Source organism: Uloborus diversus, unplaced genomic scaffold, assembly GCF_026930045.1.
Source record: "Uloborus diversus isolate 005 unplaced genomic scaffold, Udiv.v.3.1 scaffold_14, whole genome shotgun sequence".
Lineage (NCBI taxonomy): Eukaryota > Metazoa > Arthropoda > Arachnida > Araneae > Uloboridae > Uloborus > Uloborus diversus.
The window spans coordinates 1,378,127-1,405,878 of NW_026558098.1; the positions used below are offsets into that span (position 1 = coordinate 1,378,127).

General features: G+C 35.8%; 1 protein-coding gene across 1 annotated transcript in view; it reads left to right on the top strand.

Annotated features, from left to right (window-relative positions):
• LOC129232827 (hamartin-like) overlaps positions 1–27,752 on the top strand; it is a 115,516-nt gene that overhangs the window by 34,698 nt on the left and 53,066 nt on the right. The window contains exons 7-11 of the mRNA XM_054866926.1: positions 3,811–3,884; positions 6,343–6,470; positions 12,798–12,938; positions 17,272–17,348; positions 19,405–19,474. Of these exons, the coding sequence (XP_054722901.1) occupies positions 3,811–3,884; positions 6,343–6,470; positions 12,798–12,938; positions 17,272–17,348; positions 19,405–19,474 (490 nt within the window). The remainder of the gene's footprint in view (positions 1–3,810; positions 3,885–6,342; positions 6,471–12,797; positions 12,939–17,271; positions 17,349–19,404; positions 19,475–27,752) is intronic.

Sequence of the window (27,752 nt, forward strand, 5' to 3'; positions counted from 1 at the left end):
GAAAATACCGGAATTATGTTCTTTTTTCGTTATGCTTTTATCTCCCTACCTCCGCATTTTTTTCAAAATTATATAATACTCATCAAATGTACCTGCAAAAGCCTTACGATGGACACCTATCCCTTAAGATGGACAAATGTCAGGATAATTTGTATAACACCAGCTCAAAAGTAACTTTGTAACCCATTAAAAATTTAATCAAATGTACACACACTATTTTGACTCTGACTATTGAACTATTTAATACTATACAGGGGTGATTGTGTTCCGGTATTTTACCGAATTTCCGGTATTTTCGGACGTATTTCCGGTATTTTCATGTCCGAAAATACCGGAATATGTGTTTTTTTTTTGTTATGCTTTAATCTCCCTACCTCCGCAATTTTTTCAAAATTATATAATACTCATCAAATATACCTGCAAGAGCCTTAAGATGGACACCTATCCCTTAAGATGGACAAATGTCAAGATAATTTGTATAACACCAGCTCAAAAGTAACTTTGTGACCCATTAAAAATTTAATCAAATGCACACACAATATTTTGACTCAGAACTATTTAATACTATGGCAAAGGTGCACTTAAGTAATAGGGGCCAAATCCCCCCCCCCCCCCCCCCCCGCGTTCTAGCTTTGAAACTTTCAGGTATTTTTTGATGAACTCACAATCACCCCTGGAAATTAGAACTATGAGAACAAAATTTTATTTTCTTTCTTGGTAAATTGTTTAATTTAATTTTTTTTTTATTTTTTTAAACAGTTACTGAGTTTTGCTAGTCACCAAAACAGAACAAAGGAGGAAATTTGAAAATCTACTTAAAAGCCTTGATTTTATTTATACTGAAATCATTTACAAGCATTTTATTTATTAAAGAATACAAAATTATAACAGATGAACATTTTTAATTCACTGAACTTTTTCATCTTCAACAATGAAATCAATACCAATCGCATGAACATTTCTATATAACTTGGAAGTTCCAAGCTGTGTAGAAATTCTATCTATCTATCTATCTATTCTATCACCGTGACTTAATACTTTAAGTCACGGTGATTTCAGATTAGATTTGTGACAGCTAAATATATTCCATGCAGTATGATAGGATATTTTTTTTTAAATATATAAAAGAAAAACATGCCCCCCACCCCAGAAAAATAAGGGTGCTTTTTTTTTTTTCAAAAAGAAAAAAAAATAACAAACTACTTTTTTTCACAAAATACAGGCCTAAAAGTAAAAACCTGGAATGACCCCTGTAACGCAATATTATGTGAAATTTTGATTTGATTATTTAAAAGCATTTTTTTTATGGTGCACGCTTATAAAACAGATGAATATTAACGTTCAGTGTTAATATAAAGTGATTATAAAAAAAAAATTACATTTGTTTTAAAATATAAAGAAAAAAGTAAAATGTATATTTCTCAAAAATGAAAACTATATAGTGTATAAGAAATAGGGGTCGATAAAGGAAATGTTATTTTGAAATAAAATTTAGTTATGACATGAAAAAAAAATTATTGCGGAGTTTTTTATGTTTGTTAAAGTCTCTGCGCTCATTAAGTTTTCACTTTTAGTTTTGCATCGATGATACTCAAATCGAAAACTTCTTATTATGATATGTGTTTCCTTAAATTACATCAATTTTTCAATCTAACAGTTTTTTAAATGCAATAATACAAATGTTTACTATTTTACAGCATATAATAGATTGCAAATTTGAGATTTAATAGTGGCCAGCTTAATTCAGCAGAAAGAATTTTTTAAACGGTTGATTGTGAATAATTGCAACTTTGGGGTTTAGAGAAGGAGTGTGTTTAGATTATTTATCTATGTGCTTTTTTTTTTAGTACCCAGATATTGTTTACAACTTGAATTAAATTAAGGTCCCTAACTTGGCGTTATACTTTGCTTATATTGCCACAGTATTCGTTTTTTAATTAAACTATTATTGTATTTATATACTGAAAAAATTTGTACCCTGATGAAAATGACTTTAAAATTAATATCACTTTAATAAGGCAAATGATGTTCGACGCTGTTTCATTTTGTTAAATTTTGAGTAGGAAAAAAATTGCCAAAGCGTTGTTTCAGAAAAGTGTAAATCGCCATTTTCCCACGATTTTATTAGATTGTGATTAAAATATAACTGTTTTTTTTTGCTGCATGATTAGTTTAAAAGGAATTTATTAGTTAATAAATTTTGTAATCAAATTATGTAAAAATTCTAATACGTCATCATTACGACTGTTGCATCAAAGGCAGCGGATTTATCTATTTTGTCCAATTTCTTCCACTGGCCCAGACTTTTCTTCCAAAGTGAGCAAAAGTCAATAAGTTATTTTGGTGATACGTTTGTTTTAAAATGTTAAAAACTTTATTTAATAGCATTTGTTCAACTTTTTAAATTTTAATAAAAGTGCAAAAAATACTGTTACAAATCCTGTAAATAGTAATTATTGTAGTAACGTAACCTGTAAATAGTTTCCCGTAATGAATATACAACCCCTTAACATTCGGCCGAAGTATACGTTCCCCCCTATTCTTTTTTTTTCTTATTTCATTCACTGATTTTATCAATGAAAGTGTAGTTGTAGAACGTTGTAGCATTTTCTGGAATCTTTGAGATTTCTTTTCGGTGTGTATATAAGCCGTTAGCGATGGATAAAAAGTTTAGTTTCGATTGAGAATTTGTTCTGAGAGTGTATTCGCTCTGTTTATTGCGAGGCATTTCGCTGTGTTGTTTTCGTATTTGGAAGTAAATACGTGTGTAAACGTTGAGTTTACGGTGTTGTGTGATAGTTGCTTCATTGCTGATGATTCATTTAGCAGTTGTTGACGATCTTTCCTGTACATAGTGTAAATAAATTTCCTGTATTTTTAATCAAGAACTGTGTCATCCTTTCGAGAAAGTTGGAAGCCGCAGCGGATCCGTTACAATACTTACAACTTTTAGAAAAATCATGTAATAAGAAAAAAATTAGTTAAATATTTATTTTGAGTAAAACTACATCAAAAAAGGTAATTAAAATGTGTCTAGCATCGTTTTTCTAAAAAAGGGGCTCCGAACGTGTTTAGAGGATACCTAAAAGACTATTTATTGGAAATCATGCGGTGAATTGAAAGAATAAGATTTTTGTAATGGACGAAACTGAGTTTTGATGGCAGAAATACCGTATTTTCCTGCGTATTATTCGCAGGCAGCCCATAATCCGCAAGTCCTAAAATCGGCCTGAAGAAGAAAAAAGCTTCGTATAACCAGCGGATAATACATTGTAAAAAGATAAAGTTTGAGTTTAACATACCATGTGAGCAACTAAACTAAAAACATGAAAAAGTAATTACTTTGAAGGCATAATGAAAATTAATCTGAAATATATAAGCTAAAATATAATGATTTCTTTTTGAAATCTTGATTATAGTACGTTAATTACGTGAAAAACAAAGAATCAAGACTAAGGAGCAAGTGGTCCAATCTTGTGCAAATGGCTTCCTCCTTCACTGTAAAGTTGCTTATTTTACATGACCTGAGTCGCCGAGAGGAGCACTCAAGCAACGTAAAATAACCAACATACAGGCAGGCAGCGAGGAAGAACATGAGTGCTTCGTAAAATAAACAACATTCAGTCGGTGTACGGTCTATCGGTGAATCCTACTGTAAGAATATTGAGGTTCAATGCGTTGGTGTCAAGGGGGGGGGGGGAATCACAGATAATCCGCGGCTGCGTATAATCCGCACCTCATGAGCTTTGCCTTTTTTAGCAGATAATCTGCGGATTATACGCAGGAAAATACAGTATCTTTCTTTTTCAGCCAATGCTGGAGCGTGTGAGACTGCACCCCCTTCTGGTCACTGCTTCTAAAGAAACGGAACTGAGTGCCAACAGGTGGGTGGATAGTTTTCTATAACGATACAGTTGGGACCTGAAAACAATATAGACAGAACATTTATGCAAATATCCTCTGCCCCCCCTACATATCCTGTGTATATAATACAGTAGAATACCTTTATAATGCCGACCTATGTAACGCAATTCTCTATAAACTGCACAACTTTTCAGAAGTAAACAATAGGTTTAGAAGTTTAAAAAATCCCTTTGTTTCGCCTTGCCAATTTGCCAATTGTTAGGCAAATTAAATTTTGAAACAGTTTTTCATCTTTCCATATTAATTCAAAGCTTTTAAATGAAAATTCATATTCACAGTAAACAGAAAATACAAGATGGCTCTGAAAATGCAGCTGTAATGCAAACTATGAAGCTGGCAGAGGTGCAGGATTATTCACTTTCTTTTAATTGTGAAACATATTTATTTGTGAAATATTAGTTGTATAATTAGTGCTTTAACACTCATTGCAGATAGAACTCATTCTGAAGTGCTAATATATAGATATATTCCGAATATTAGTTTCAAAATTTGTGAAATGACCTATATAACTCCAAAACCTGTATAACGCAAAAGCTCTGGTCCCAAGGTGTGCGTTATAACGGTCTTCTATTGTGTATAGAATTTTATTTAGAAAACAGAACTTAATCCAACTAATTAAAAATTAGAGTGATCTATAAATTTAACAGCTAATTTTACCACTTAGCAATTTTAAGCACTTATCATTAGAATAATCTTAATATATAAAAATCAATGTCCTGAGATAACATATATATATACATATATATATCAACGCACAGCCGAAACCGCTGAAGCTTCAGACTTGAAATTTGGCAGGCATGTCCGCATGACTACGAAAGTATCCACTAAGAAAGGATTTTTCGAAATCTCAATTAGTTCGGGAGAAATTAACTAAAACCCGTTAATTTCTGCGAAATTAAAACCTATCATTGAAATTCAAATTCCTTATTTTCGAAGGCTTTCCTCCATTCAAATCATTATTCAGTACTTCATCTCGACTTTTGGTCGATAGTGAATTTCAAATTAGATATTGTTTTTATTTCTCACGTGATTCTTCGAGGCTTTTCTCAAGTCTCCTGTTAAAGTTTACTATAGTCGCTAATAAGTCACAAGGACAGACATTAAAAGTAGCAGGGATCGATTTAAGAGAAGACTTTTTCTCACACGGACAATTTAATGTAGCTTGCTCCAGAGTGAGTTCATCAAGCAGCTTAATAATTTTAACTCCAGAAAAAAAATGTCGTAAACAAAGAAGTTCTTGCTTAAACATAGGTATAACAATAGAATGTGGATGGCCTGCATTTCCACAGATAATCAATACTTTAAAAGATCGTTAATGACAGTTAAAGAATCGGTTAAGGACAAAGGCATATGTATATATAATTAGTCCAGGGGTCCCGGGACCCTCCTACAATTAGAAAAAATTATGGGTAATAAGTAACTATTATTGGGGACTAACTGCATTGCCCGGCTTTGCCCGATCTACCTTGAAAACAAAAATTGTGTTAATGACGTATATTCAACAATCATGCGTAAAAAATAAATGAAAAACATCATTTCCCTTCCAAACAATGACGACATATATTAAAATACTTTTAAGAAATTAAATCCAGAAGGATGGGTTTAAAAAGCGTCACCATGGAAACACAAAAATAAGTTTAAGGAATTAAAATGCGAAAGAAAATGGTTCACAATTCCAATGGAATCGAGATTTTTTAAACTTCATTTAAAAAGGCTTGTAGCTTTTTTTCCTTTCGAGATAAAAGCTTATTTTTTCGACCGAAGGTCGAGTTAAATCTGGAGTAAAAAAGGTCGCTTTTTCCAATGGTGTGGAGAAGAAAGCTGTGGGACAATTAATTCACTTTTTATTGATTTATTAAATGAAGAAAGTAGTGCCTAAATTTCAGCTAAGCCTAAAAGAATTCGAGCTAAAAACGCAAATAACTCCCGCCGTAATAAAGTTAGAGCACTGAAACAAATTGCGTAGGACGCGGAAAATTCTACCCTTTCTAACGATATGTAATAGTAATATGTGCAAGTCATTTTTCACCCCCATATTTGAGAATTTTTGTGAAAATTGGGCCTAAATTGGAATAGAAAAAGAACTATTCATCGAATTTTATTGAAACTGGTCTGCAAACCTTCTCAGGACTTAAAGGAACAAACTGTGAAAATTTCACCGCAATCGGCCGGGTAGTTCTCGAGTTTTGCGAGTTCAAACAAACAGACGCTTTTTGGGGACTTCATTTTATACTATGTAGAGATTTTCGTAACTAGGTGCACCAAGCACTGTTATCCCCTGCTAATTCCATTACCCGAGCAATGCCGGGTACGGGAATGCTAGTAATAATATAATACTGAAAATAAGGATTGTAAACTTATATACATACTCTGCAAGGACATATTTGTTACATTTAAAAGTGTTTCGACTTTGTGCAGATGGAAGAAAATGGCCTACCACGATATCATCGTGGACTGTGCGTCCATTTCCCTCGATGCTGTGGAAGGCACCAGGGAGACACTCAAGAGCCAGGACCTACTACAGGGCAGCCCACACTTTGCCAGAGGTAGAAAATAATAAACGAATGCTTGCTCATTTAATGTAGATGACTCATCAATATTTATTGTGTTGCTTATTATTATTTGTTTTTCCCTTTATGTGATCTAATAATAAATACTGTTGACTCTCTGTGTAATGACTTTCAAGGGACCTCCAAAAATCGTCCTAAAGTAGAAAGCGTGCTTAAATAGAATGCTTTTAACTAGAGACGTACCGAGTAGCACTTTGGCCAAGTACCGAGTACTCGGCCTTTTACTACTTGGCCGAGTATCGAGTTACCGAGTGACTTGGCCTTTCACTGCTCGGCCGAGTATCGAGTTACCGAGTGACTCGGCCTTTCACTGCTCGGCCGAGTATCGAGTTACCGAGTGACTCGGCCTTTCACTGCTCGGCCGAGTATCGAGTTACCGAGTGACTCGGCCTTTCACTGCTCGGCCGAGTATCGAGTTACCGAGTGACTCGGCCTTTCACTGCTCGGCCGAGTATCGAGTTACCGAGTGACTCGGCCTTTCACTGCTCGGCCGAGTATCGAGTTACCGAGTGACTCGGCCTTTCACTACTCCGCCGAGTATCGAGTTACCGAGTAACTCGGCCTTTCACTACTCCGCCGAGTATCGAGTTACCGAGTAACTCGGCCTTTCACTACTCCGCCGAGTATCGAGTTACCGAGTAACTCGGCCTTTCACTACTCCGCCGAGTATCGAGTTACCGAGTAACTCGGCCTTTCACTACTCGGCCGAGTATCGAGTTACCGAGTAACTCGGCCTTTCACTACTCCGCCGAGTATCGAGTTACCGAGTAACTCGGCCTTTCACTACTCCGCCGAGTATCGAGTTACCGAGTAACTCGGCCTTTCACTACTCCGCCGAGTATCGAGTTACCGAGTGACTCGGCCTTTCACTGCTCGGCCGAGTATCGAGTTACCGAGTGACTCGGCCTTTCACTGCTCGGCCGAGTATCGAGTTATCGAGTGACTCGGCCTTTCACTACTCCGCCGAGTATCGAGTTACCGAGTAACTCGGCCTTTCACTACTCCGCCGAGTATCGAGTTACCGAGTAACTCGGCCTTTCACTACTCCGCCGAGTATCGAGTTACCGAGTAACTCGGCCTTTCACTACTCCGCCGAGTATCGAGTTACCGAGTAACTCGGCCTTTCACTACTCGGCCGAGTATCGAGTTACCGAGTAACTCGGCCTTTCACTACTCCGCCGAGTATCGAGTTACCGAGTAACTCGGCCTTTCACTGCTCGGCCGAGTATCGAGTTACCGAGTGACTCGGCCTTTCACTACTCCGCCGAGTATCGAGTTACCGAGTGACTCGGCCTTTCACTACTCCGCCGAGTATCGAGTTACCGAGTAACTCGGCCTTTCACTACTCCGCCGAGTATCGAGTTACCGAGTAACTCGGCCTTTCACTACTCCGCCGAGTATCGAGTTACCGAGTAACTCGGCCTTTCACTACTCCGCCGAGTATCGAGTTACCGAGTAACTCGGCCTTTCACTACTCCGCCGAGTATCGAGTTACCGAGTAACTCGGCCTTTCACTACTCGGCCGAGTATCGAGTTACCGAGTAACTCGGCCTTTCACTACTCCGCCGAGTATCGAGTTACCGAGTAACTCGGCCTTTCACTACTCCGCCGAGTATCGAGTTACCGAGTGACTCGGCCTTTCACTGCTCGGCCGAGTATCGAGTTACCGAGTGACTCGGCCTTTCACTGCTCGGCCGAGTATCGAGTTACCGAGTGACTCGGCCTTTCACTACTCCGCCGAGTATCGAGTTACCGAGTAACTCGGCCTTTCACTACTCCGCCGAGTATCGAGTTACCGAGTAACTCGGCCTTTCACTACTCCGCCGAGTATCGAGTTACCGAGTAACTCGGCCTTTCACTACTCCGCCGAGTATCGAGTTACCGAGTAACTCGGCCTTTCACTACTCGGCCGAGTATCGAGTTACCGAGTAACTCGGCCTTTCACTACTCCGCCGAGTATCGAGTTACCGAGTAACTCGGCCTTTCACTACTCGGCGGAGTATCGAGTTACCGAGTAACTCGGCCTTTCACTACTCGGCGGAGTATCGAGTTACCGAGTAACTCGGCCTTTCACTACTCCGCCGAGTATCGAGTTACCGAGTGACTCGGCCTTTCACTACTCGGCCGAGTATCGAGTTACCGAGTAACTCGGCCGAGTATCGAGTTACCGAGTAACTCGGCCTTTCACTGCTCGGCCGAGTATCGAGTTACCGAGTAACTCGGCCTTTCACTACTCGGCCGAGTATCGAGTTACCGAGTAACTCGGCCTTTCACTGCTCGGCCGAGTATCGAGTTACCGAGTGACTCGGCCTTTCACTACTCCGCCGAGTATCGAGTTACCGAGTAACTCGGCCTTTCACTGCTCGGCCGAGTATCGAGTTACCGAGTAACTCGGCCTTTGACTACTCGGCCGAGTACCGAGTTACCGAGTAACTCGGCCTTTCACTACTCAGCCGAGTTTCCCAGTACCAATTATGTTTTAAGAAGGACCACCGACACACATGTGATGAATTTTGAACTTATTGGAATAGTAGTATAGACCTCCTTGTCCATATAACAGTTTTTAAACTAAATTCCTGCTGAAATTTAACTTTAAAATTTTGCAAAAATAATATTTTTTAAACTAAAAATGAATAAATAAAAGGTATGAATAATCAAGCTAGAATTAAAACAAATTATACAAATTTATTCATTATAGGTCTAGTTGGCTAAACATAAATAATTTTTAAAAGCAAAAAAACAAATGTGCAGAAACACTGCAGACACGTTTTTCTGTGTTACAGGGATTATTTGTTTTTCCCCCCTCTGATGCAACTACAGTGGATGCTGGTTGATTGAACCAGTGGTTAATAGGATCGGCTGCTTTGGTGAATCAAATCTTTATTGGATTAACCACTTTGTGGAGTCAAAATTGTTTAGAACATACGTGATTCATATAAGCGGTGGTCACTGTATTATTTACCGAATTTATTTTCAAGTTTAAAATGATGTTACCGTTTTTTTTTGAAAATATGCTCCAAATCATTTCTCTAAGTCTTTGATTATGAACATTAGACTATTAAGCATGCAAAAATTATGCTTTAACTGGGTTGCCACGCCACAGGGAAACCTGAAGAAACAGAGAAAATATAGAAAATTCAAAAATCAGCAAAAAAAAGGGGGGGGGGGAAATCCAGGAAATTTTTAAAAATTCTCTAAAAACTAGGGAAATGCAGGGAATTTTATATACCGTATTTTCGGGATTAAGCGCCGCACCCAGTATAAGCGCCGCATCGAAAATTATCGTCGCCGGAAAAAAAAAATTAATGTACGCGCCGCACCCATTATAAGCGCCGCGCCCGCTATAAGCGCCGCGCCCGCTATAAGCGCCGCATCCAACTTAACGCAACTTAAAAGCGCAATTTAGACGTTCAGAAACTTGCAATAAAATGAAAATAAAATTTAAAAGAATATAATTAACATAACTATATTATTATTACTATAATTAAAATTTTCGTACTTTGGGAGGAGACATTGGTTGGTTATCCAGAGCGCGGGACGCGGACCCTTCTCCTCATGGCGCTCCACGTTTTTTTAAGTGGTCGGCGCCACTATAAGCACGCTTTTTTCAGTGGGTCGCATCCACTATGGATCGGCGATTCAAAATCCTTCGAAATCGCTGTCCTCGCTGTCGGACGCAAATAGTCCTAGAAAGTCTGCATCGAGCTCCGGGCTGTTTTCCTCGTCATCGGAGCCATCGTCCTCCGCAGCAACATCCGGGACTCGGGGAATGATCTCCGCCTCGGTGAAGCCGGAAATTATGGTGCTCGGCTTTACCGCATTCCAAGCTGCAGCTACCCACTTCGCCACTTCCGCGAACGACGCTTTCTTCAGGTTGCCGCCTTTCGTGTATTCGTGCAGTCCGTTCACCATCCAGGACTCCCATTGTTGACGCATGTGGCTCTTAAAACTGTGATTGGGGGCCAAATCCAAGGGCTGCAACTTTTTTGTAAGCCCACCTGGTATGATGGCCAGGGACGCCAAACATTGCCGCGCCGCTTCCTTCACAGGGTCGGTCTTGTGCGCCGCCATGGAGTCCATAATCAACATTCCACTTGGTTGGAAAAAAGCGCCTTTCCTTTTTCTCCAAACTTCGTTAAACCAGTCTGACATCAGGGCCTCATTCATCCACCCCTTCTCGTTGCAGCGGATGACAACGGTGGACGGGAAAGACTCCTTCGGGACCGTTTTCCGCTTAAAAATCAGCATAGGCTTCAGCTTCTCTCCGCTAGCCGTGCAAGCCAAAACACACGTGAATGATGTTTTTTCATGCCCCGTGGTTGTAATGGCGACGCTCTTCTCACCGGTAGATGTGACAGTCCTGTTGGGAGGGCAGTCGAAAGTCAAAGGGACTTCGTCCATGTTGATAAGCTGATGAGGCTGAAAGTTGTTTTCTTTCTTCAGCTTCTCGACGTAGTCTAAAAACTTTTTTTTCTGCTCCATCCAATCAGCTGGAAGACTCTGCCCCACAGTTGTTCGCTGCCTGACGGACAAATGATTCCGCTTCATGAATCTGAAGCACCAATTCGCGTTGCCTTTGAAGTTGGAAATATTCAAATCAGCAGCGATGCACCTGGCTTCTATTCGAATCCGGACAGTCGAAACGGAAATTCCTTTAGCTCTCTGCTCCACTACCCACTTCTTCAGGTCCCGTTCTAAATCCGGCCAGTGAGCTGATCTTCCTCGTCGGGCACGTTTTGTCTTCGGCATCGCTTCGATCGTTGATTTTTCGGACCTCCAACGCCGAACACATCTTTCATCAATTCCGAATTCCCGGGCAGCAGGACGATTTCCGATCGCTTCAGCCTTAGCGATAACTTCCAACTTGAAAGCTGCAGTGTAACTCTTAAGTCGTTTAGTAGGAGCCATTTCAGATGAAACTCGATGTAAAAACTTTAAGAAAGAAAAGAACGCACGAACGACAGCAAAAGCGACGATGTGAGTGAATAAAATTGGGGATGGGAGACGGAGAAACAAGTTTTCAATTAGTAGGTCACTTGACCACCCCGAGCAACCCACTTTGTTGAAAGGGGTGATTCCCCTTTAGAAAACTGGAAGTTCCACCCCCCTCCCCTGCTAGTCTTGCTAACAAGCTCCTTTCCTTGACCCTCCGTCCCCCTTCGCTTCGATGAGGCTTCCTCGCCGCTCACGTCATTCAGCGCTCACGTGGTTTAGCGTTTCTCTCTATGGTGCAACACCAGCAATCGCTGACTCACCTCCCCTCATGGCTACCCCTCTTTGCTTTGCTTGTCGCTCATTTCGCAAAACGAAAGGGAAAAGTGTGGCGCCATCTATTGGTAAAATGTTCAACTTTTTTGCAAACTCGGATTTTTTTTAAAACTTGATCGGGGAAAAAAAAAAAAACACTATACCCGCCGCTCCCATTATATGCGCCGCATCCACATTTTTGAAACTTTTTTTCTTGTATGCGCCGCGGCGCTTAATCCCGAAAATACGGTATATATATTTTAAAATTGTTTGCAAAAATCAATACTCAAATAAACTATCAAATAATAATAATGAAATTTTTTTTAAAGAAAAATCATAAATAAAATAAAAAATGGTAATTTTACTTTGAAGGTTTTTTTTTTTTGTACAAGAAAATATTAAAATGTTTACCATGAAAGCAAAAATTATTTATTATTTTATTTTACATGAGCAGGGGCATGCACAGAAGTTTCGGGGCCCGTCACAACTTACTTTCACATGCCCCCTTCCATACTGTTTACCCTATGTCCCTACATATATTTTACCCCTCATTTAAAAAACCTCATGACCCCATCAGGCTTGGCCCCGGGCTGACAGGTTTCCCTTATCCCCCCTTCTGCATGCCCCTGGACATGAATTTTATGCTAATTTAATTCAGGGACTATGAAATTAGTGATCAATATTTATTGTTCTGCTTAATTTTGCATTTTTTACCTCGTAAGACGCAAGTAATGAATGTCAAAGAGAAGTCTTTTTATTTTTTAAACAAAAATTTTCATAAATTGAACTGCCATGCAGTTATTTCAGTTGTAATGAATTGTTCTTTATTTCCTGTTATTTTTTTTTTTATTCATTTGTTTTTTTGACGAAAGTATCACGATATTAATGTTCTTTTTCAAATATCAGTGTCCACTTGTTTATAATGCTGCATACTCAAAAAGGGAAAAAGGGAATTTTTTTGACAGAATGGAGTGGCAACCCTGTAAAATTTCAGACAGAAACATAATTAACCGTTCGCCTATCCATTTGATACTGATCTGCCTGTCTTTTTTCCAGACAGCCTGCAGTTCATCAGCCTGAGCAGCCAGAGTAGTGTGGTGTCTACCAACGAGGCCTCTCTGGGGACCAGTGGGGTCATGTGGTCCCCTTCCCATGCCTGTGGATTCTCCACCCCTCCCCCCTTCGCCCCTCCAAAGGGTGAGTCCATTGTGTGGAAAATTTGTAAGATGTAAAATTTTGAGGAGGTGGAAAGAAGTTTTTGGAAATTCATAACACAAACTCCCTTAATTTATTTTTCCCTTCATGTGAATAATGTATTATTCTTTCTTTAAGGGGTCTAAGGAATTTTAACCTTCAAAATTTTCGATTTTCTGGAAAAAAATATATGTTATGCATGATTCAATTCTGACCAATTCGATACCTTATTTATTACCATACACAAAAAACTTTTCACGTTATCATAAAAATGCTTAACCTTTCCCCGTAGAGATCTATGTTTACAGCAGCTGTTTAAGCCTCTTTTTCTCAGGTGCCGGTTTCTCGTTTTGGGTGATATCTCGGAAAGTTTCTTATTATTATTTCCGTAAAACTTTTCAGACATGTTTGTCTGGTTTATTTTTATGATCTCAACCTAAATTTTAACTAAAAATGAAAGTTAATGTGTAAAAATATACATATTTTCGCCCAAAATTTTTGGAAAATTTTGATATTAACTTAGAAAATTAAAAAAAATTAATAAATGAAATAATTAAAAAAATTAATAAATGAAAATTTTTATGACTTCTCTGTTTAATCTGGCGTAATTGTGGGAAGTCCTTGAATGTATTTTGTTTTCTTTGAATGTAATGTCATGGGTGCCATCACTAAAAGCGACAACCGATTTCTCAGTTTGGCCCAGACAGCAATACTTGGTGTTCTTTTACTCTTGTATCAACGCTTTTTGTTGTTCCAATGTAGGCCGATCCGCAGGAACATGGGTCTTGTAAACTCCTGCGGCGGGCAAAGGGTCTCTCGCATCTTTCACTGTTCTTAGTAAGTCGCTGATTCGATGGGTAGGCTTGGAAACAGTCTTGATGTTGGGTTTCCGCAGCAGTTTTTTAATTCTGTCCGTACGTTTTGTCCTCAACATAGGGAAGGTAGACAGTGGGTATGACCGGTTTTTCTTCAGGTGGTCGTCTTTCCACTTTGGGGTGGAAAGCTCTTTTAATTTCTTGCTTGGAAAAGCCGTTGGTTGTGAGTTAGGAAAGTTCCTTCTCAGTAGCAGATGGTTCACAAATTCTGTTGGCCCTGATGAATAAAGTTTTCAGGACACCCCCTCTTCTGTCGCGGACAGTGATTGGAGTCCTTGTGCAGATAGTGATCTGCAGATTAAACAGAGAAGCAATTGAAATTTTACATCCCAACAATTTTATCAAAAAGGAGGAAGGAATTAAGATCAACAAACTCTGGCATGCTACACTCGGACAGATTATACCGAGAGATACTTCTGGCTAACCAGAAACAGCGACGGACGTCCAGCAGCTAATCCCCAACCAGAGTGAAGAGAGCTCAAGTTTCAGCCAACCAGAAATAAGGACAAATGTTCATCGGCCAATCTTGGTCCAGAATGAAGGGAGAGCTTGCTCTTCCCACCTAAATAGTGACAACACTTGGATATCTGCATCAGTTGCTAGGAAATCGCTTCCCTGGAAGCTTCGACTATGTAAACACTGAAGATGACCACCGCAGATGTGGTCGAAACGTTTGGGAAAACAACACTCAGACCACGGCACAACAGCCTGGAATCTTACAACATTACATACTTGCCAACTCCACTGTTTTTAACGTGAGACTCCTTTTTTTTGCTTCCATCTCCCGATTTCCTGTTTTTTACTATTTTCTCCAGTTTTTGCTGTTTTTTCAGTCAATCATCAAAAAGTTTCACTTTCTTCTCAATAGATGGCGCCCTTTTGCTAGTCTACCAATGTCAGAGGATAAGAATTTTTTCAATTAATAACTCATTTAGTAAAAATTAAATTTTTTAGAAGCTTTCTATATTGCATGTTCAACGAAGCACGTGCTTTGCCGAAAATGGCAGCAGATTTCAATCCTTTTGCATCTTGGAAGTATTTCAATTATTTTGTATGTTTGAAGTTATTTTAACATGTGCTACCCTATACCTACTTATTTTATATTGTATTTCCATTATATATTGATTTCCTTTTTTTTTCTTCCGGATTTTAGTAATTAAATTTTTGTAGCTACTTTTCTGGTAGAGACTGGAGAATGTACAAAGCTTTAAGCAAATTCACTCCTTATTATTTAGTTTTTCCTTTTCAGTATATTTTCCTTGCTGCTACCCATTTGCTTACATCTGCAAAAACTCCTCATTTCACTTAAAATTTAGTATTTATGTTATTTAGACGCAAAATTAAATAATTCTGTAGCGAGGATATGTCGATGGTGAATCACCTATATACCTCTAGTAAAATCTCCTGTTTTTTTTTTCCTTCAAAGGTTGGCAGGTATGACATTATGATTCTTGAAAAAACCCAGGTTTTTCATCAGAACCCGCCTCCCCCCCCCCCCCAAATAAAAGTACAGTCAACTCTAGGTAACTCCAAGTCCCAAGGGACAGACTAAAACGTTGGAGTTATTGGTAGTTCAAGTTATTGGAAATTTCCACAACAGTCTCAAGAGTTCGGGACCTGATGAAAACTTCAAGATAATGGAGTATTCGAGTTATCGAGATTCGACTGCGTTTGATCAAAAACCCAGTTAGGCTGATCATTAAAAATAAGCGTTTTTTCGTTGTCTCTGACATCTGGTTCACTGAAAGTATTCATTTCCCAACACTTAATGAGCCCTGGTTTATGAGAGGTTTTATTTATTTAATACTGTTTAGGGCTTTCACGGCCGGCATCAATATGGGGAGATAACGTTTCCGGGCTTATTGGCCGTGGTCTAATTGGAGTAGAAATTCCAGACGTTTCGGCTTGCTTAGCTGCAGCCATCGTCGGTGGTTTGAGTTTGGTGAGACTGATTCCTGGCTCCGGTATTTAAGCAAACTGCTGCTGGTCCTGATTGGGAGGCGTTCTCAAGCCGCTGGTGGAATAAGGTTCCTGATTGGATGAGATTCAAGCCGCTGGGTGATCCTGGTACCTGATTGGACGGGATTCACAAACCGTGGTGGCTACCGGTTTCCGATTGGATGGGACCACAGTACGTCTGGGAATTTCTACTCCAATTAGACCACGGCCAATAAGCCCGGAAATGTTATCTCCACATATGTTTTATTTATATAATTTTTATTTATATAATAATTTTGGCAGCAGTATTAATCAATCCATCTCTATCCATTTTTTTCGAGCAATTCACATTTTTACGGCGGCTATCTACCTTTACGATCTATCTCTAAATTTTCTTATGCATCTCTATTTATTTTAACCTCCCCGTCCATTTCCTAATAAAAACAAAGATCACTCAAAAAACCACTTTTTTTTTATTTAAGTAGAGCAAAAAAAAAGGCTCAAATTCCCCGTAGTGTGCAAAAAGTAGCGTTTGACAAAGATGAAAAAAATCTCGCTGTTTTTATTGAATTAAATGCGCACAACTATGAAATGTAACGTAATATAGATACAGCAAAAGGTCCAGCTTGGGGAGGGGGGGGGGGAGAAATAAATGCAATCCCTAAATAAAACAAAAAAAGGAAAGAAAAAAAAGCAAGCGCTGCCAGAAAAACACTTGGCCATCAAGTCATAAAATGTAGAAGTAAGCTATATAGTAAAAAAAAAGATTTACATTGTTTGCGATTAAGATTCCATCGTAAATATCGAATCGAAACCCAAGTAGTGACGTCAGAGGCATAAAAGACTGAAGAACGCTTTTTTCGACTGATGCGTGGAAAGACATAATGTGTTCAGCATTAAAAAAATTGTAAAAAAAAAACTATTGCGTATTTTTAAGAACTTTTTTCTTCTGAAGAGGGCGAAATGTTTTCACTATTACCAACTTAAATTTTAGAAATGAGGCTTTGATACTTCTCGCAGGATGATATTAGAAAAAAAAAATAAAACCCTGGAAAAATGCAAATTAAAGTTTTTTTTCAAAAATTCTTAAAAAATACAAAGATTGATCAATCTTCAAAATTCTTTCATTCATCATATTTAAAATTAAATTTCCTACACTATAGTACAAAAAATATTCGTGTGGTGCGATTGGTTCGGGGTCTGTGAGGTTAAAAGTACTAAAAAGTGCTAAAAATCACATAAAACATTAAATAACTTTTTTTTCTAATTAAAATATCAAAAATCGAAGCCCGAGGTGCACATCTTCGGCAAAAACTGTACCTGTATACCAAATTTCATCTTTCTAGGCCTTACCGTTTTCCCGGGAAGCGAGCCACACACAAACATCTTATTTTATTATATGTATACATTGCTGATTTTAGACTTTACCAAGTGACGAGAAATACTTTGGACTCGTATATTTTGATATAATTTAAAAATTAGTTTTAATATCTGATCCATCGAAATTCGTTTCATCCGATCAGGCGAGAGAGAGTTGAAGACTCGATCATCCATCGAGGAGGATCATGCAGTGGATCATGCAGTTGAAGCCAAACCAGAGGTATGTCCACAGATCTTATTTGTTCGGGGCTCAAACTTTCTTAGGGCAAATTTTACTACAAACAGGAGTTTAGGAGGTGGGAGGGGCAAAGGGTCTGATTGAGACTTAAAACAAAATAGAGAATTAAGAGCTGCTTATGTTTTTTACTTATATCTGTTTGATACATAATTGAAATGATTTGAAATGATTATCCGAGAAAACTCGAAGAGCAGGATTGTCGTATTTTGTCCACCCCAGAAAAAACGCGGGAAAAACCTGGAAAAAACCATCCCAGACAAAATGTCATTTTGTCCACTTTATGGTAAACTGAAAGTTTTGAGTTAAAAATTTGAAGTTTGAAAATAATAAATAATTATATAGATTCTTCCTATTCAAGTAATATTTTAATTTTCAAAATAGCATACATAAATATGTATATAAACAATGGATTGAAAAATATTTTAAAGTGAAAATGAAAAAATTAAGATCAGTTGAAGTTTATGTAAGTGTGTAATAAATCAAATGAGTGTTAATAAGTTATAATGCATGTAATAGCATTTATAAAAACAAACACAACAGCTGTGTGTTTTAAGATGTTTATCTGTGATGTGGAGGTTTATTGCCCATAATAAATGCATTTATAAAATTGAAAAGTAGAAATAAAAAGTTTTTAAAGGTTGGAGTCTCAAAACATTAAAAATCATGTTAATAAAAAAAAGAGAAAAAATTGCTGGATATTAATTAAAGGAAATGTTGACATGAAGTAAAATATGTTCTTGTAATACAAATGCAATGATCAGCAACAGACTCTGTATCTATGTAATTTGTATGACATTAATATATTCATAAAAACATGCAGAGTACATAAATATTTTACTATAGGATGACCTATTCAGATCTTATTTGTTCGGGGCTCAAATTACATGATGGAAGAAGACTAAAACTAATGGACTAAAACTTTAAATGGAAGAAGACTTAATTGTATTTTAATTGTTGCCAAAAACAATGAAAATAATAGTCATTATGAAGTAAAAATACTTTCGCTTTTTAATGGTTGCCAAAACTAATGCAAAATAATAGCCATTATAAAGTTAAATTAATTTCGTAAGGGCGTCGGATGTAGTGACAGTTCAGAACGTAAAAAGAAAAGATAAGGTGAAAGTTTCACTTCTGTCCTGGTCTTGACAATTTGGATTTTTTTTTTTAAATGTTGGATAACTATTTACTAGTTTAGTAAAGTATCTTAAATTTTAATGCCAAATGATTGGATAAAACTATTACAGGGTTCGTACGCTCCTGACAAACTCCTTATAAACTCCTGCTTTTTAAGGAAAGAAAATAAGGGCCTTTAAAACTCCTGAATTTTGCTATTATCTCCTTACGAACTCCTTATTTTTTTTATTCTACATGACCTTAAAGATGTTTTTCTATCGCCAATCCGATAGGAGTGATTACGTTGTACCTAACTTTACCAAAAATTCCGCTATTTATTCGTCTGTTAATACCGGAAATCCGATTTTTCCGTTAAACAAATTTCTTCCCCACATCCGAAATTTTTTTCCAAATTTATGACGATTATGCGGATAGTTTTTTGTAAAATAACATCTTGTAGATCTGTTAAAGTACCATGCTAAAGGTTTTTTTTTTGCTTCTATAAATTCTTTTATGTAACAACCCCCCCCCCCCCTTGTATTTGAATTTGATACCGAGGCGGCTCACGTCAAAGATAATGCAGTAAATGCATATTTTACTATAAATTTAGTATGTTTGTGCGTTCAATGTTTTGTATGAAAACAAAAATAAATAATATTAGGGTTGTACATATTTTTTCTGAAATAAGTTTTAAAAAATACATCTTTAAACAGGAAACTAGTCCTTAAAAAATAAAATGAACTCCAGCGAAACTCCTTAAAAACTCCTTTCTTTTGATTTTCAAAGTTGAGTATGAACCCTGTATTAAAACAGGAGTGGGGCTGTTCAAAATACACACATTGTGGCTCTCAATGAGTAATTGTTCTTTTCATTTGCTCAGTTATTATTATTATTTATTTTTTTTTTTTTTTTGCCTCTTTTACAGGTGTTCAGGAGTGAGCCTGACAAGCAGAGCTCTTTGACGGAAAAGCCTGCACCTGAGACCACTCCTAAAAGTACACAAGGTTATAATTTTTTTTTTTTTGCATCAATTTTTTAATATTTTGCTCACTTTGTAGATGTTTCATTTGTTTGTATTCCATACCTGCCAAGCCTTCCGGATTTTTATGTCCTTTTCCGTTTTTCCGGTCATGAGCAAAATCTTCCGGATTTTTCACGTTTTGTCAGGAAAAAAATAGTATCTCGCCAATTTTGGCGCTAACGATACTTTTGTGGAACGCGGCACCGCGTTTTACGCCAAGTAGCCGAGGAAAGGTTGCCGTAAGAGAATGGTACGAGAAGATGCCAGGCAAGATTATGACGTCACTGAGTGATACAGCGCATGACTTCATCGGGATCCAATCAAAGCGAGCGTCGCGGCGGGCAACTAGGGGCACAATTTCGGCGCCAATTATCTTCTCGTTCTCTCAGTTCGAGCTGTTTTTGCTTCGTTCTTTTTTTAAGATGAGTAACAAATGTTATTTCCAAACTTTTAAAGAAAGCAATAAAAGTAATATTTACTAAACGAAAGTAATTTCAATTGATATGAAATTCATATCTAATATATTGTTAAATGTAAAGAGGGTAGGTGTCCTGTTTGATTTTATTTTGCGTTAAAATCTTGTGGATAAAAATAAAAAAATCTTCCGGATTTTTTTTCTCGGAGGTTGGCAGGTGTGCTATTCGAACCCAAATGCCGATCGAGTAGCAGAAAAAAAGTTTTGATTCTGCTTGTAGGTAATTTTTGAAAGTCAATGATAATGATTTCTGTAGAACAGCAACTAAGGTGATTTATGGTAAGAAAATTATTTTAATTCCACTTCTTTCCGGGCCCAATACAGGCTGATTTTGCTACCGTTTTTCGGTACCTTCACAAAAATCTTGTTTTGAAATCGGTACTTTCACAAAAATCAAGTAATAAAATCAGTAGCTTCGCAAAAACATTGAAAATTTCACAAATTAGCATTTTAAAATATATTTCTCTGTTTAAAACATTTAAATTTACTCATAAAATAAAATTCTAAGCTGGTTTATATGAACAATCGCTTAAATAGATACCTTATTGTAGTATTTTAACTAATTTTTAGTTGTTTCTCGCCAAAGTGTATTTACGCATTATTATCGCAATCTTTAAACATCTGTTTTGGGAAACCGTTTTTTCTCATCATTTCCTATATTGTACACAGTACATAGCCCATTAAGCTGAAATGACGATGGTATTTTTTGTACTTCTTAGGTTTTAGCTCCCCCCCCCCCAAAAACAAACAAACAAAACCTGTTAAAAGTAATATTAGATGACATTTACACTTTTGGAACTAAAATTTCACTTGTTCTACTTCTCTTTTACAAAAATGAGGATGCCTCTATCTAAAATTTCACAAAAAGTGCTAATGATAAAAAAAAACTTTCACAAAAATAGGTAGCGAGAAAAAAATCCTGGATCGGCCCGTCTTTCCTAACCTAACCAGCGTGACGATTTGGAACTTTGCCCGAAGGGGATTTCCAAGAGCATCGCCAATTTCTGCAATGTATCCTTTTTTTAAAGCTTCATTTACCTTAACCTTGCTTTACATTAAGGGGTCTAATGACCTTTAAACTTCAAAATTTTCGACTTTCTGGAAAAAATATATGTTATGCACAGTTTAATTCTGAACAATTTGATATCTTATTTATTACTATACGCCAAAAACTTTTCGAGTTGTCGTAAAAATGCGTAAACTTTCCCCGTAGAGATTTATGTTAACAGCAGCTGTTTAAGCCTCTTTTTCTCAGGTGCCGCTTTCTTCGGTTTTCTCGTTTTGCGCGCACGATATTTCAGAAAGTTTCTTATATATTTCGGTAAAACTTTTCATGCATGTTTGTCTGATACATCTTAACGATCTGAACCTAAATTTCAACTAAAAAATTAAAGTTAATATTTAAAAATAAATATTTTTTACGCAAAATTTTGGAAATTTTCGATATTAACTTACCAAATTTCAAAAAAATAAATAAATAATTTAAAAAAAAAGAAATTTAGGTTCAGGTCATAAATATAAACCAGATAAACATACATTAAAAGTTTTAGGGAAATATATAAGAAACTTTCTGAGATATCATGCGCCCAAAACGAGAAAACCGAAGAAACCGGCACCTGAGAAAAAGAGGCTTAAACAGCTGCTGTTAACGTAAATCTCTATGGAGAAAGTTTAGGCATTTTTACAATAACTCGAAAAGTTTTTGGCGTATAGTAATAAATAAGGTATCAAATTGTTCAGAATTCAACTGTGCATAACATATATTTTTTCCAGAAAATCGAAAATTTTGAAGTTTAAAGGTCTTTAGACCCCTTAAACGAAACACAATGCAGAAAAAAAAAAATCCTTAATAACATTGAAAATGATATGAAAGGTGAAAGTGAATTTTCCTATTGATTGTTTGTATGCTTCTTGTTTTAACTGAACCGTGCTTTTCCTTTCAAATATATTTTCCGTGTGTTTTTTGGCAGTTAGAATCGCCGAGAGTTCGGATTTGAAAATAGGGTAAAAAATAAAGAAATTTGAAATACCTCTGAGCAGGGTTGGCCGGATTGGACCCAATTGGGTTGGACCCAATGGGTTTTTTTTGAAAAAACCCATTTAAAAAAACCCATTATTTAGCCCACTTTTGGGTTTTTTTTAAATTTTCTGAGAAATTTTTAAAAAAAGTAATTAATTTAAATACTTTCACAATTTAAATTTATTTTTTATTTGTTCTTCACCACAAAAAATGGACATAAAAAATGAATTTTGAACTTTAATAGCATTTCTTAACTCTTGACGGCATTTAAAAAAAATACTTCAAAGATTTTAAATAAATATATTTAACTTTTTCTTTAACTGAAAAAAACTCAAATTATCTTGACTAAGTCCCGTCATGTCTGATTTTCTCTATATTTGTAGATTGTACAGAGGAAACTACTCTAGCCAAAAGGCTTTAATGTTAATAATTTTCTGCAAACCAACACGTCACAAATCTCGAATAAACAAGGTATATTTTTTAGAAATGAACAGGTTTCTCAAACGGTCAGACAGAAAACAGAATAGGATGTACAGTATTTTCATTATCTTACGAAAAAGTTTAATATTTCTTACTCTGTACACCGAAATAGAAAAACAGGCAACTTAAAAAGTTCAAAGAAATGTCTTGATTAAGCTGGAATTCACTAAAAAGGGATTTAAACTGCTTGACATTCTACAGTAGTTTTGCATTACAAAATGAAATACAATAAAGTAAAATGCAAAAAAAAAGTAGTAATTAAAAATGAACAAACGAACAATGGATTTTATAACTTGAGTAGTAACTTTGCCTTAACTGTTGACAATCATAGAAACTAAAAAATCTGAAACTTCACCGGTTTTGTTATTTTTTATACTTTTCTTCAGAAATTGCTGAATTTTTGAGCTTTTTTTACCCCAAGACAATTTTTGTGCTTTGTCCATATACTTACGCTACAATATGCTACAAGTACCCACATTCTCCCTAAAAAAAGACAAAAAAAACCCACACTTCTTTTTAAAAAACCCAACTTTAGTTGTTTTTTTTTTGGGTTTTATTTAAAAAAACCCTGGGTCCATGGGCTTTTTTAAAAAAACCTGGGTTTTTGCCAACCCTGCCTCAGAGGCTATGATCTTCGCCCTGTGGCCCAAGGGCCATTTGCAAAACTTGCTTTTTCAAACTTAACGCAACACAATTTTTTTTTTTTTTTAAATTTCACATGGCCTCCAATCAGCCTAAACATCAGCTATGTTTCACAAAGCTAATCTGCCATTTCGGGACCCTTTTTTGTTGAAGTAATTATGATTGATCTAAATATGTATATACATACTAGCAAACGTACCCGGCGTTGCCTGGGTCAGTAATAATTGTAAGAAACAATCGCTCATTTCTTCCGTTTTCTGTTTTAACTGAAAAAACTCAAAACACAGCCGCTTTGACGTGATTAAAAATTGAGCTTCTTCCTTACCGATAAAAGTAAAATAGCAATGAGTGTAAAGAACCAACGAATATTCATTCAGAAGCGAAAGCACGAATTTAAGCATATTAAAATTTTGAAGAATTTCCAAAATATGAACTAACAAAAACAAAGATCACTAAAAAAACCGTGCGCTTCATTTAATTAAATAGTACACACACACACACAAAAGGAAAAAAAAAAGCTCTCTACTATAAGCTTGAACTTGGAACTAAAGTTCTTCTACCCTCAGGGTGCAAAAAAAAAGTTTCCAAATTTTTAAATGACTTTAGACTCGTGTTTGCTAAAGAGAGGCCTTGATTCAAAATTTACATTTTGATTACATTTAATATTGCTGTTGTTAGGCAACGAATTTTCGAAAAACAATGGGTTTAATCTTTAATCGTTTGATGCGGAAATGACATGACATTTACCGTTTTCGATCACGACGTTCTTAAACTGAGTTTTTTAGCAATAAATTATAGCCTAAGTTGTTCCTGTAGAGTATTCTTTCATGTTAAAAAAAAAAAAAATAAATAAATAAATAAAATATATATTTAATTACTTATTAAAATTAACATAAAATTAGATTGAATATAAATTAATTTTTTTTAGTATCTTAACTGTAGCCAACATGTGATTGGTCCATTGATATTCAAATTAGCTCCTGGCTGTTGACCAATCAGGTGTTGGCACACATGTGCTGCACATGTAACTGCATTTCTAACTGCATGTACACATGTAACTGCTTTTCCAACTGTTAGTTTTTCAGCAACATGTTTTTATTTTTCACCATGTATTCAGTTGCCTTTTTTTTTTCTTGCAAGAAGCAAGTGGTGTTCATGTTAAATAAAGGATTTTTATAGAAAGGTTTCTACTCTTTGAAACCAGGGTTGGCAAAAACCCGGGTTTTTTCAAAAAAGCCCATGGACCCAGGGTTTTTTGGGTTTTTTTAAATAAAACCCAAAAAAACCCAACCAAAGTTGGGTTTTTTTTAAATAAATGTGGTTTTTTTTGTCTTTTTTAGGGAAAATGTGGGGTACTTGCAGCGTATTGTAGCGTAAGTATATGGACAAAGTGTAAAAAGTGTCTTCGGGTAAAAAAAGCTGGAAAACTAGTTAAAATTCAGCGTTTTCTGAAGAGAAGTATAAAAGACGAAAAAACCCCAAGAATGGTGAAGTTTGAAGTTTTTTAATTTTCATTATTACCAACAGTTAATGCAAAGTTACTTCTCAAGTGATAAAATCTATTGTTTGTTTTTAATTACTACATTTTTTCTTTGCATTTTACTTTATTGTATTTCATTTTGTTATGCAAAACTACTGTAGAACCTCAAGTAGTTTAAATCCCTTTTTACGAAATTCCAGCTTAATCAAGACATTTCTTTGAATTTTATGTTGCCTGTTTTTCTATTTCTGTGTACAGAGTAAGAAATACTAAACTTTTCGTAAGATAATGAAAATACTGTACCCGTTCTGTTTTCTGTCGACCATTTGAAAAATCTGATTATTTCTAAAAAATATACCTTGTGTTTATTCGAGATTTGTGACGTGTTGGTTAGCAGAAACTAATTCACGTGAAAGCCTTTTAACTAGATTAGTTTCCTCTGTACAATCTACAAATATTGAGAAAATCAGACGTGACAGGACTTGGTCAATATAATTTGAGTTATTTATTGACCAGTTAAAGAAAAAAGTTAAATACATTTATTTAAAATCTTTGACGTATTTTTTTTAATGCCGTTAAGAATTACGTAATACTATTAAAGTTCAAAGTTCATTTTTTATGTTCATTGTCTGTGGTGGTGAAGAACAAATAAAAAAGAAGTTTAAATTGTGAAGTATTTAAATTAATTACCTTTTTTAAAAAACTTCTCAGAAAATTTAAAAAAACCCAAAAGTGGGTTAAATAATGGGTTTTTTTAAGTGGGTTTTTTCAAAAAAAAAACCATTGGGTCCAACCCAATTGGGTCCAATTCGGCCAACCCTGTTTGAAACATATAAGTAATTTTGAATTTTATAACAGTTCCCCGATTATGTAGCTATCTATGGTGAAAAAATGGTTGAAATCCGTCCAGTATTTTTGAAGTTTACCCCGGACATCCGGACAGAGATTAGCCCTTTATGTATAAAGATGACAGAATCACACTGTTAAGAGGCAAAATAGAACTCGACGTTAAATCCCGGTTATCACAAATTTGCCATTTCAACTTCGCTTGCGTGCGGACTTAGCCGATTTCAAAAATCTTGCTAAAATTAATGACAAACATTTTAAATTTGTTAATAAATATGAGGTGGCAACAGATAAAAATTAGAAATCACAAAGCTTTCTCCGATTTAGTTTTTAGGTCTCGGTAAAGATTGACTTTTGAGTCTTAATTATTAATGGATTCGGAGTCTGATTTTTTCCATCAAAGGCCCTTTTCAGGGCCATATTTTCAACCTCAGAAGATCGTACAGTGAAACCTGTGTAAGTTGACCACTTGCGGTGCAGTACTTTGGTGGTCAACTTAGACAGGTGGTCAACTTATAAAGGGGGTAATGATTTTTTTTTTTTTTTTTTTGTCATTTCTTGCACCATGTATTCATTTTTTGACTAAGTGACACCTATGTTCAACTCACTTTCATTGTTTAGCATTACTTTGAAGCAATAATCTAAGATGTTACTCAAATATTTTTAGAGATTATTTTCCCAGAATGATGTATAATGTGTCATTCAAATTTAAAGTTTCAGTTAAATTGATCAAAAAAAAAAAAAAACGTGTTATTGTTTATGAAAAAATACTAATTTAACATTAATAATTCCTAAAAATTTATAGCTAATCAAAAATTACAAATTTTTCGCTGAACAACAAAATGAAAACAAGTTTGGAGAATAAAAGGGTTCTTAGTAGTTTTCCCATGTGGTTAAACTCAAAAGGAGGTTTAGTTATGCTGCTGTTTCATTTAGTTGGTAAAATGCTGGTCTGGCATCAAAAATATTCTTGGAAAGCTATAAAAAAATAATTTTCTAAATAAAATTTAAAAAAATAAACCAAGTGGTCAACTTACAAAGGGTTTTTTACAATACTCCAAACCAAACTTGGTGTTCATTAGTGGTCAAGATAGACAGATGGTCAAGATAGAGAGGTGGTCAAGCTACAGAGGTTTTCCTTCGTTATATAAGATAGGACTCATTCCGTTCCTGACAAAAGCGGTCAACATAGACAGGTGGTCAACTTACAAAGGTGGTCAACTTTACAGGTTTTACTGTACCAGAATTGCAGCATCACTTCTAATACAAAGCCGAACCATCAACCTAAATAAAAATGCATAATCCTGCTATTTACGCCTAACGTAAAATATCCACAAAAGACGGACATCTGTACTCATATTCCAGTCATTTTTGAAGTACACAACGTGTTTTACGTTTACGTTAAGTAAATATTTTCAAACCAATAAATATCGAAGTGTCATTTTCCCCTTTAAATTATAAAGATTATCAGGTATTCATATCCGTAGTTTCATATAATGTATCACGAAATCGCCGTGAAAATACTCTAATCGCATTCATTAATTTGTTGGGACTCTAGCTCAGCCTAAATATAAACAAGCAACCAGGGTTGGCCGGATTGGACCCAATTGGGTTGGACCCAATGGGTTTTTTTTGAAAAAACCCATTTAAAAAAACCCATTATTTAGCTCACTTTTGGGTTTTTTAAAATTTTTTGAGAAGTTTTTTAAAAATAATTAATTTAAATACTTTTACAATTTAAACTTCTATTTTATTTGTTCTTCACCACAGACAATGGACATAAAAAATGAATTTTGAACTTTAATAGTATTTCTTAACTCTTAACGGCATTAAAAATATACTTGAAAGATTTTAAATAAATGTATTTAACTTTTCTCTTTGACTGGTCAATAAATAACTCAAATTATCTTGACTAAGTCCTGTCACGTCTGGTTTTCTCGATATTTGTAGATTGTACAGAGGAAACTACTCTAGCTAAAAGGCTTTCACGTGAATAATTTTCTGCAAATCAACACGTCACAAATCTCGAATAAACACAAGGTATATTTTTTAGAAATTAACAGGTTTTACAAACGGTCGGACAGAAAACAGAATAGGATGTACAGTATTTTCCTTATCTTACGAAAAAGTTTAATATTTCTTACTCTGTACACAGAAATAGAAAAACAGGCAACATAAAATTCAAAGAAATGTCTTGATTAAGCTGGAATTCAGTAAATAGGGATTTAAACTACTTGAGGTTCTACAGTAGTTTTGCATCACAAAATGAAATACAATAAAGTAAAAAAAAAAAAAAAATAGTAGTGATT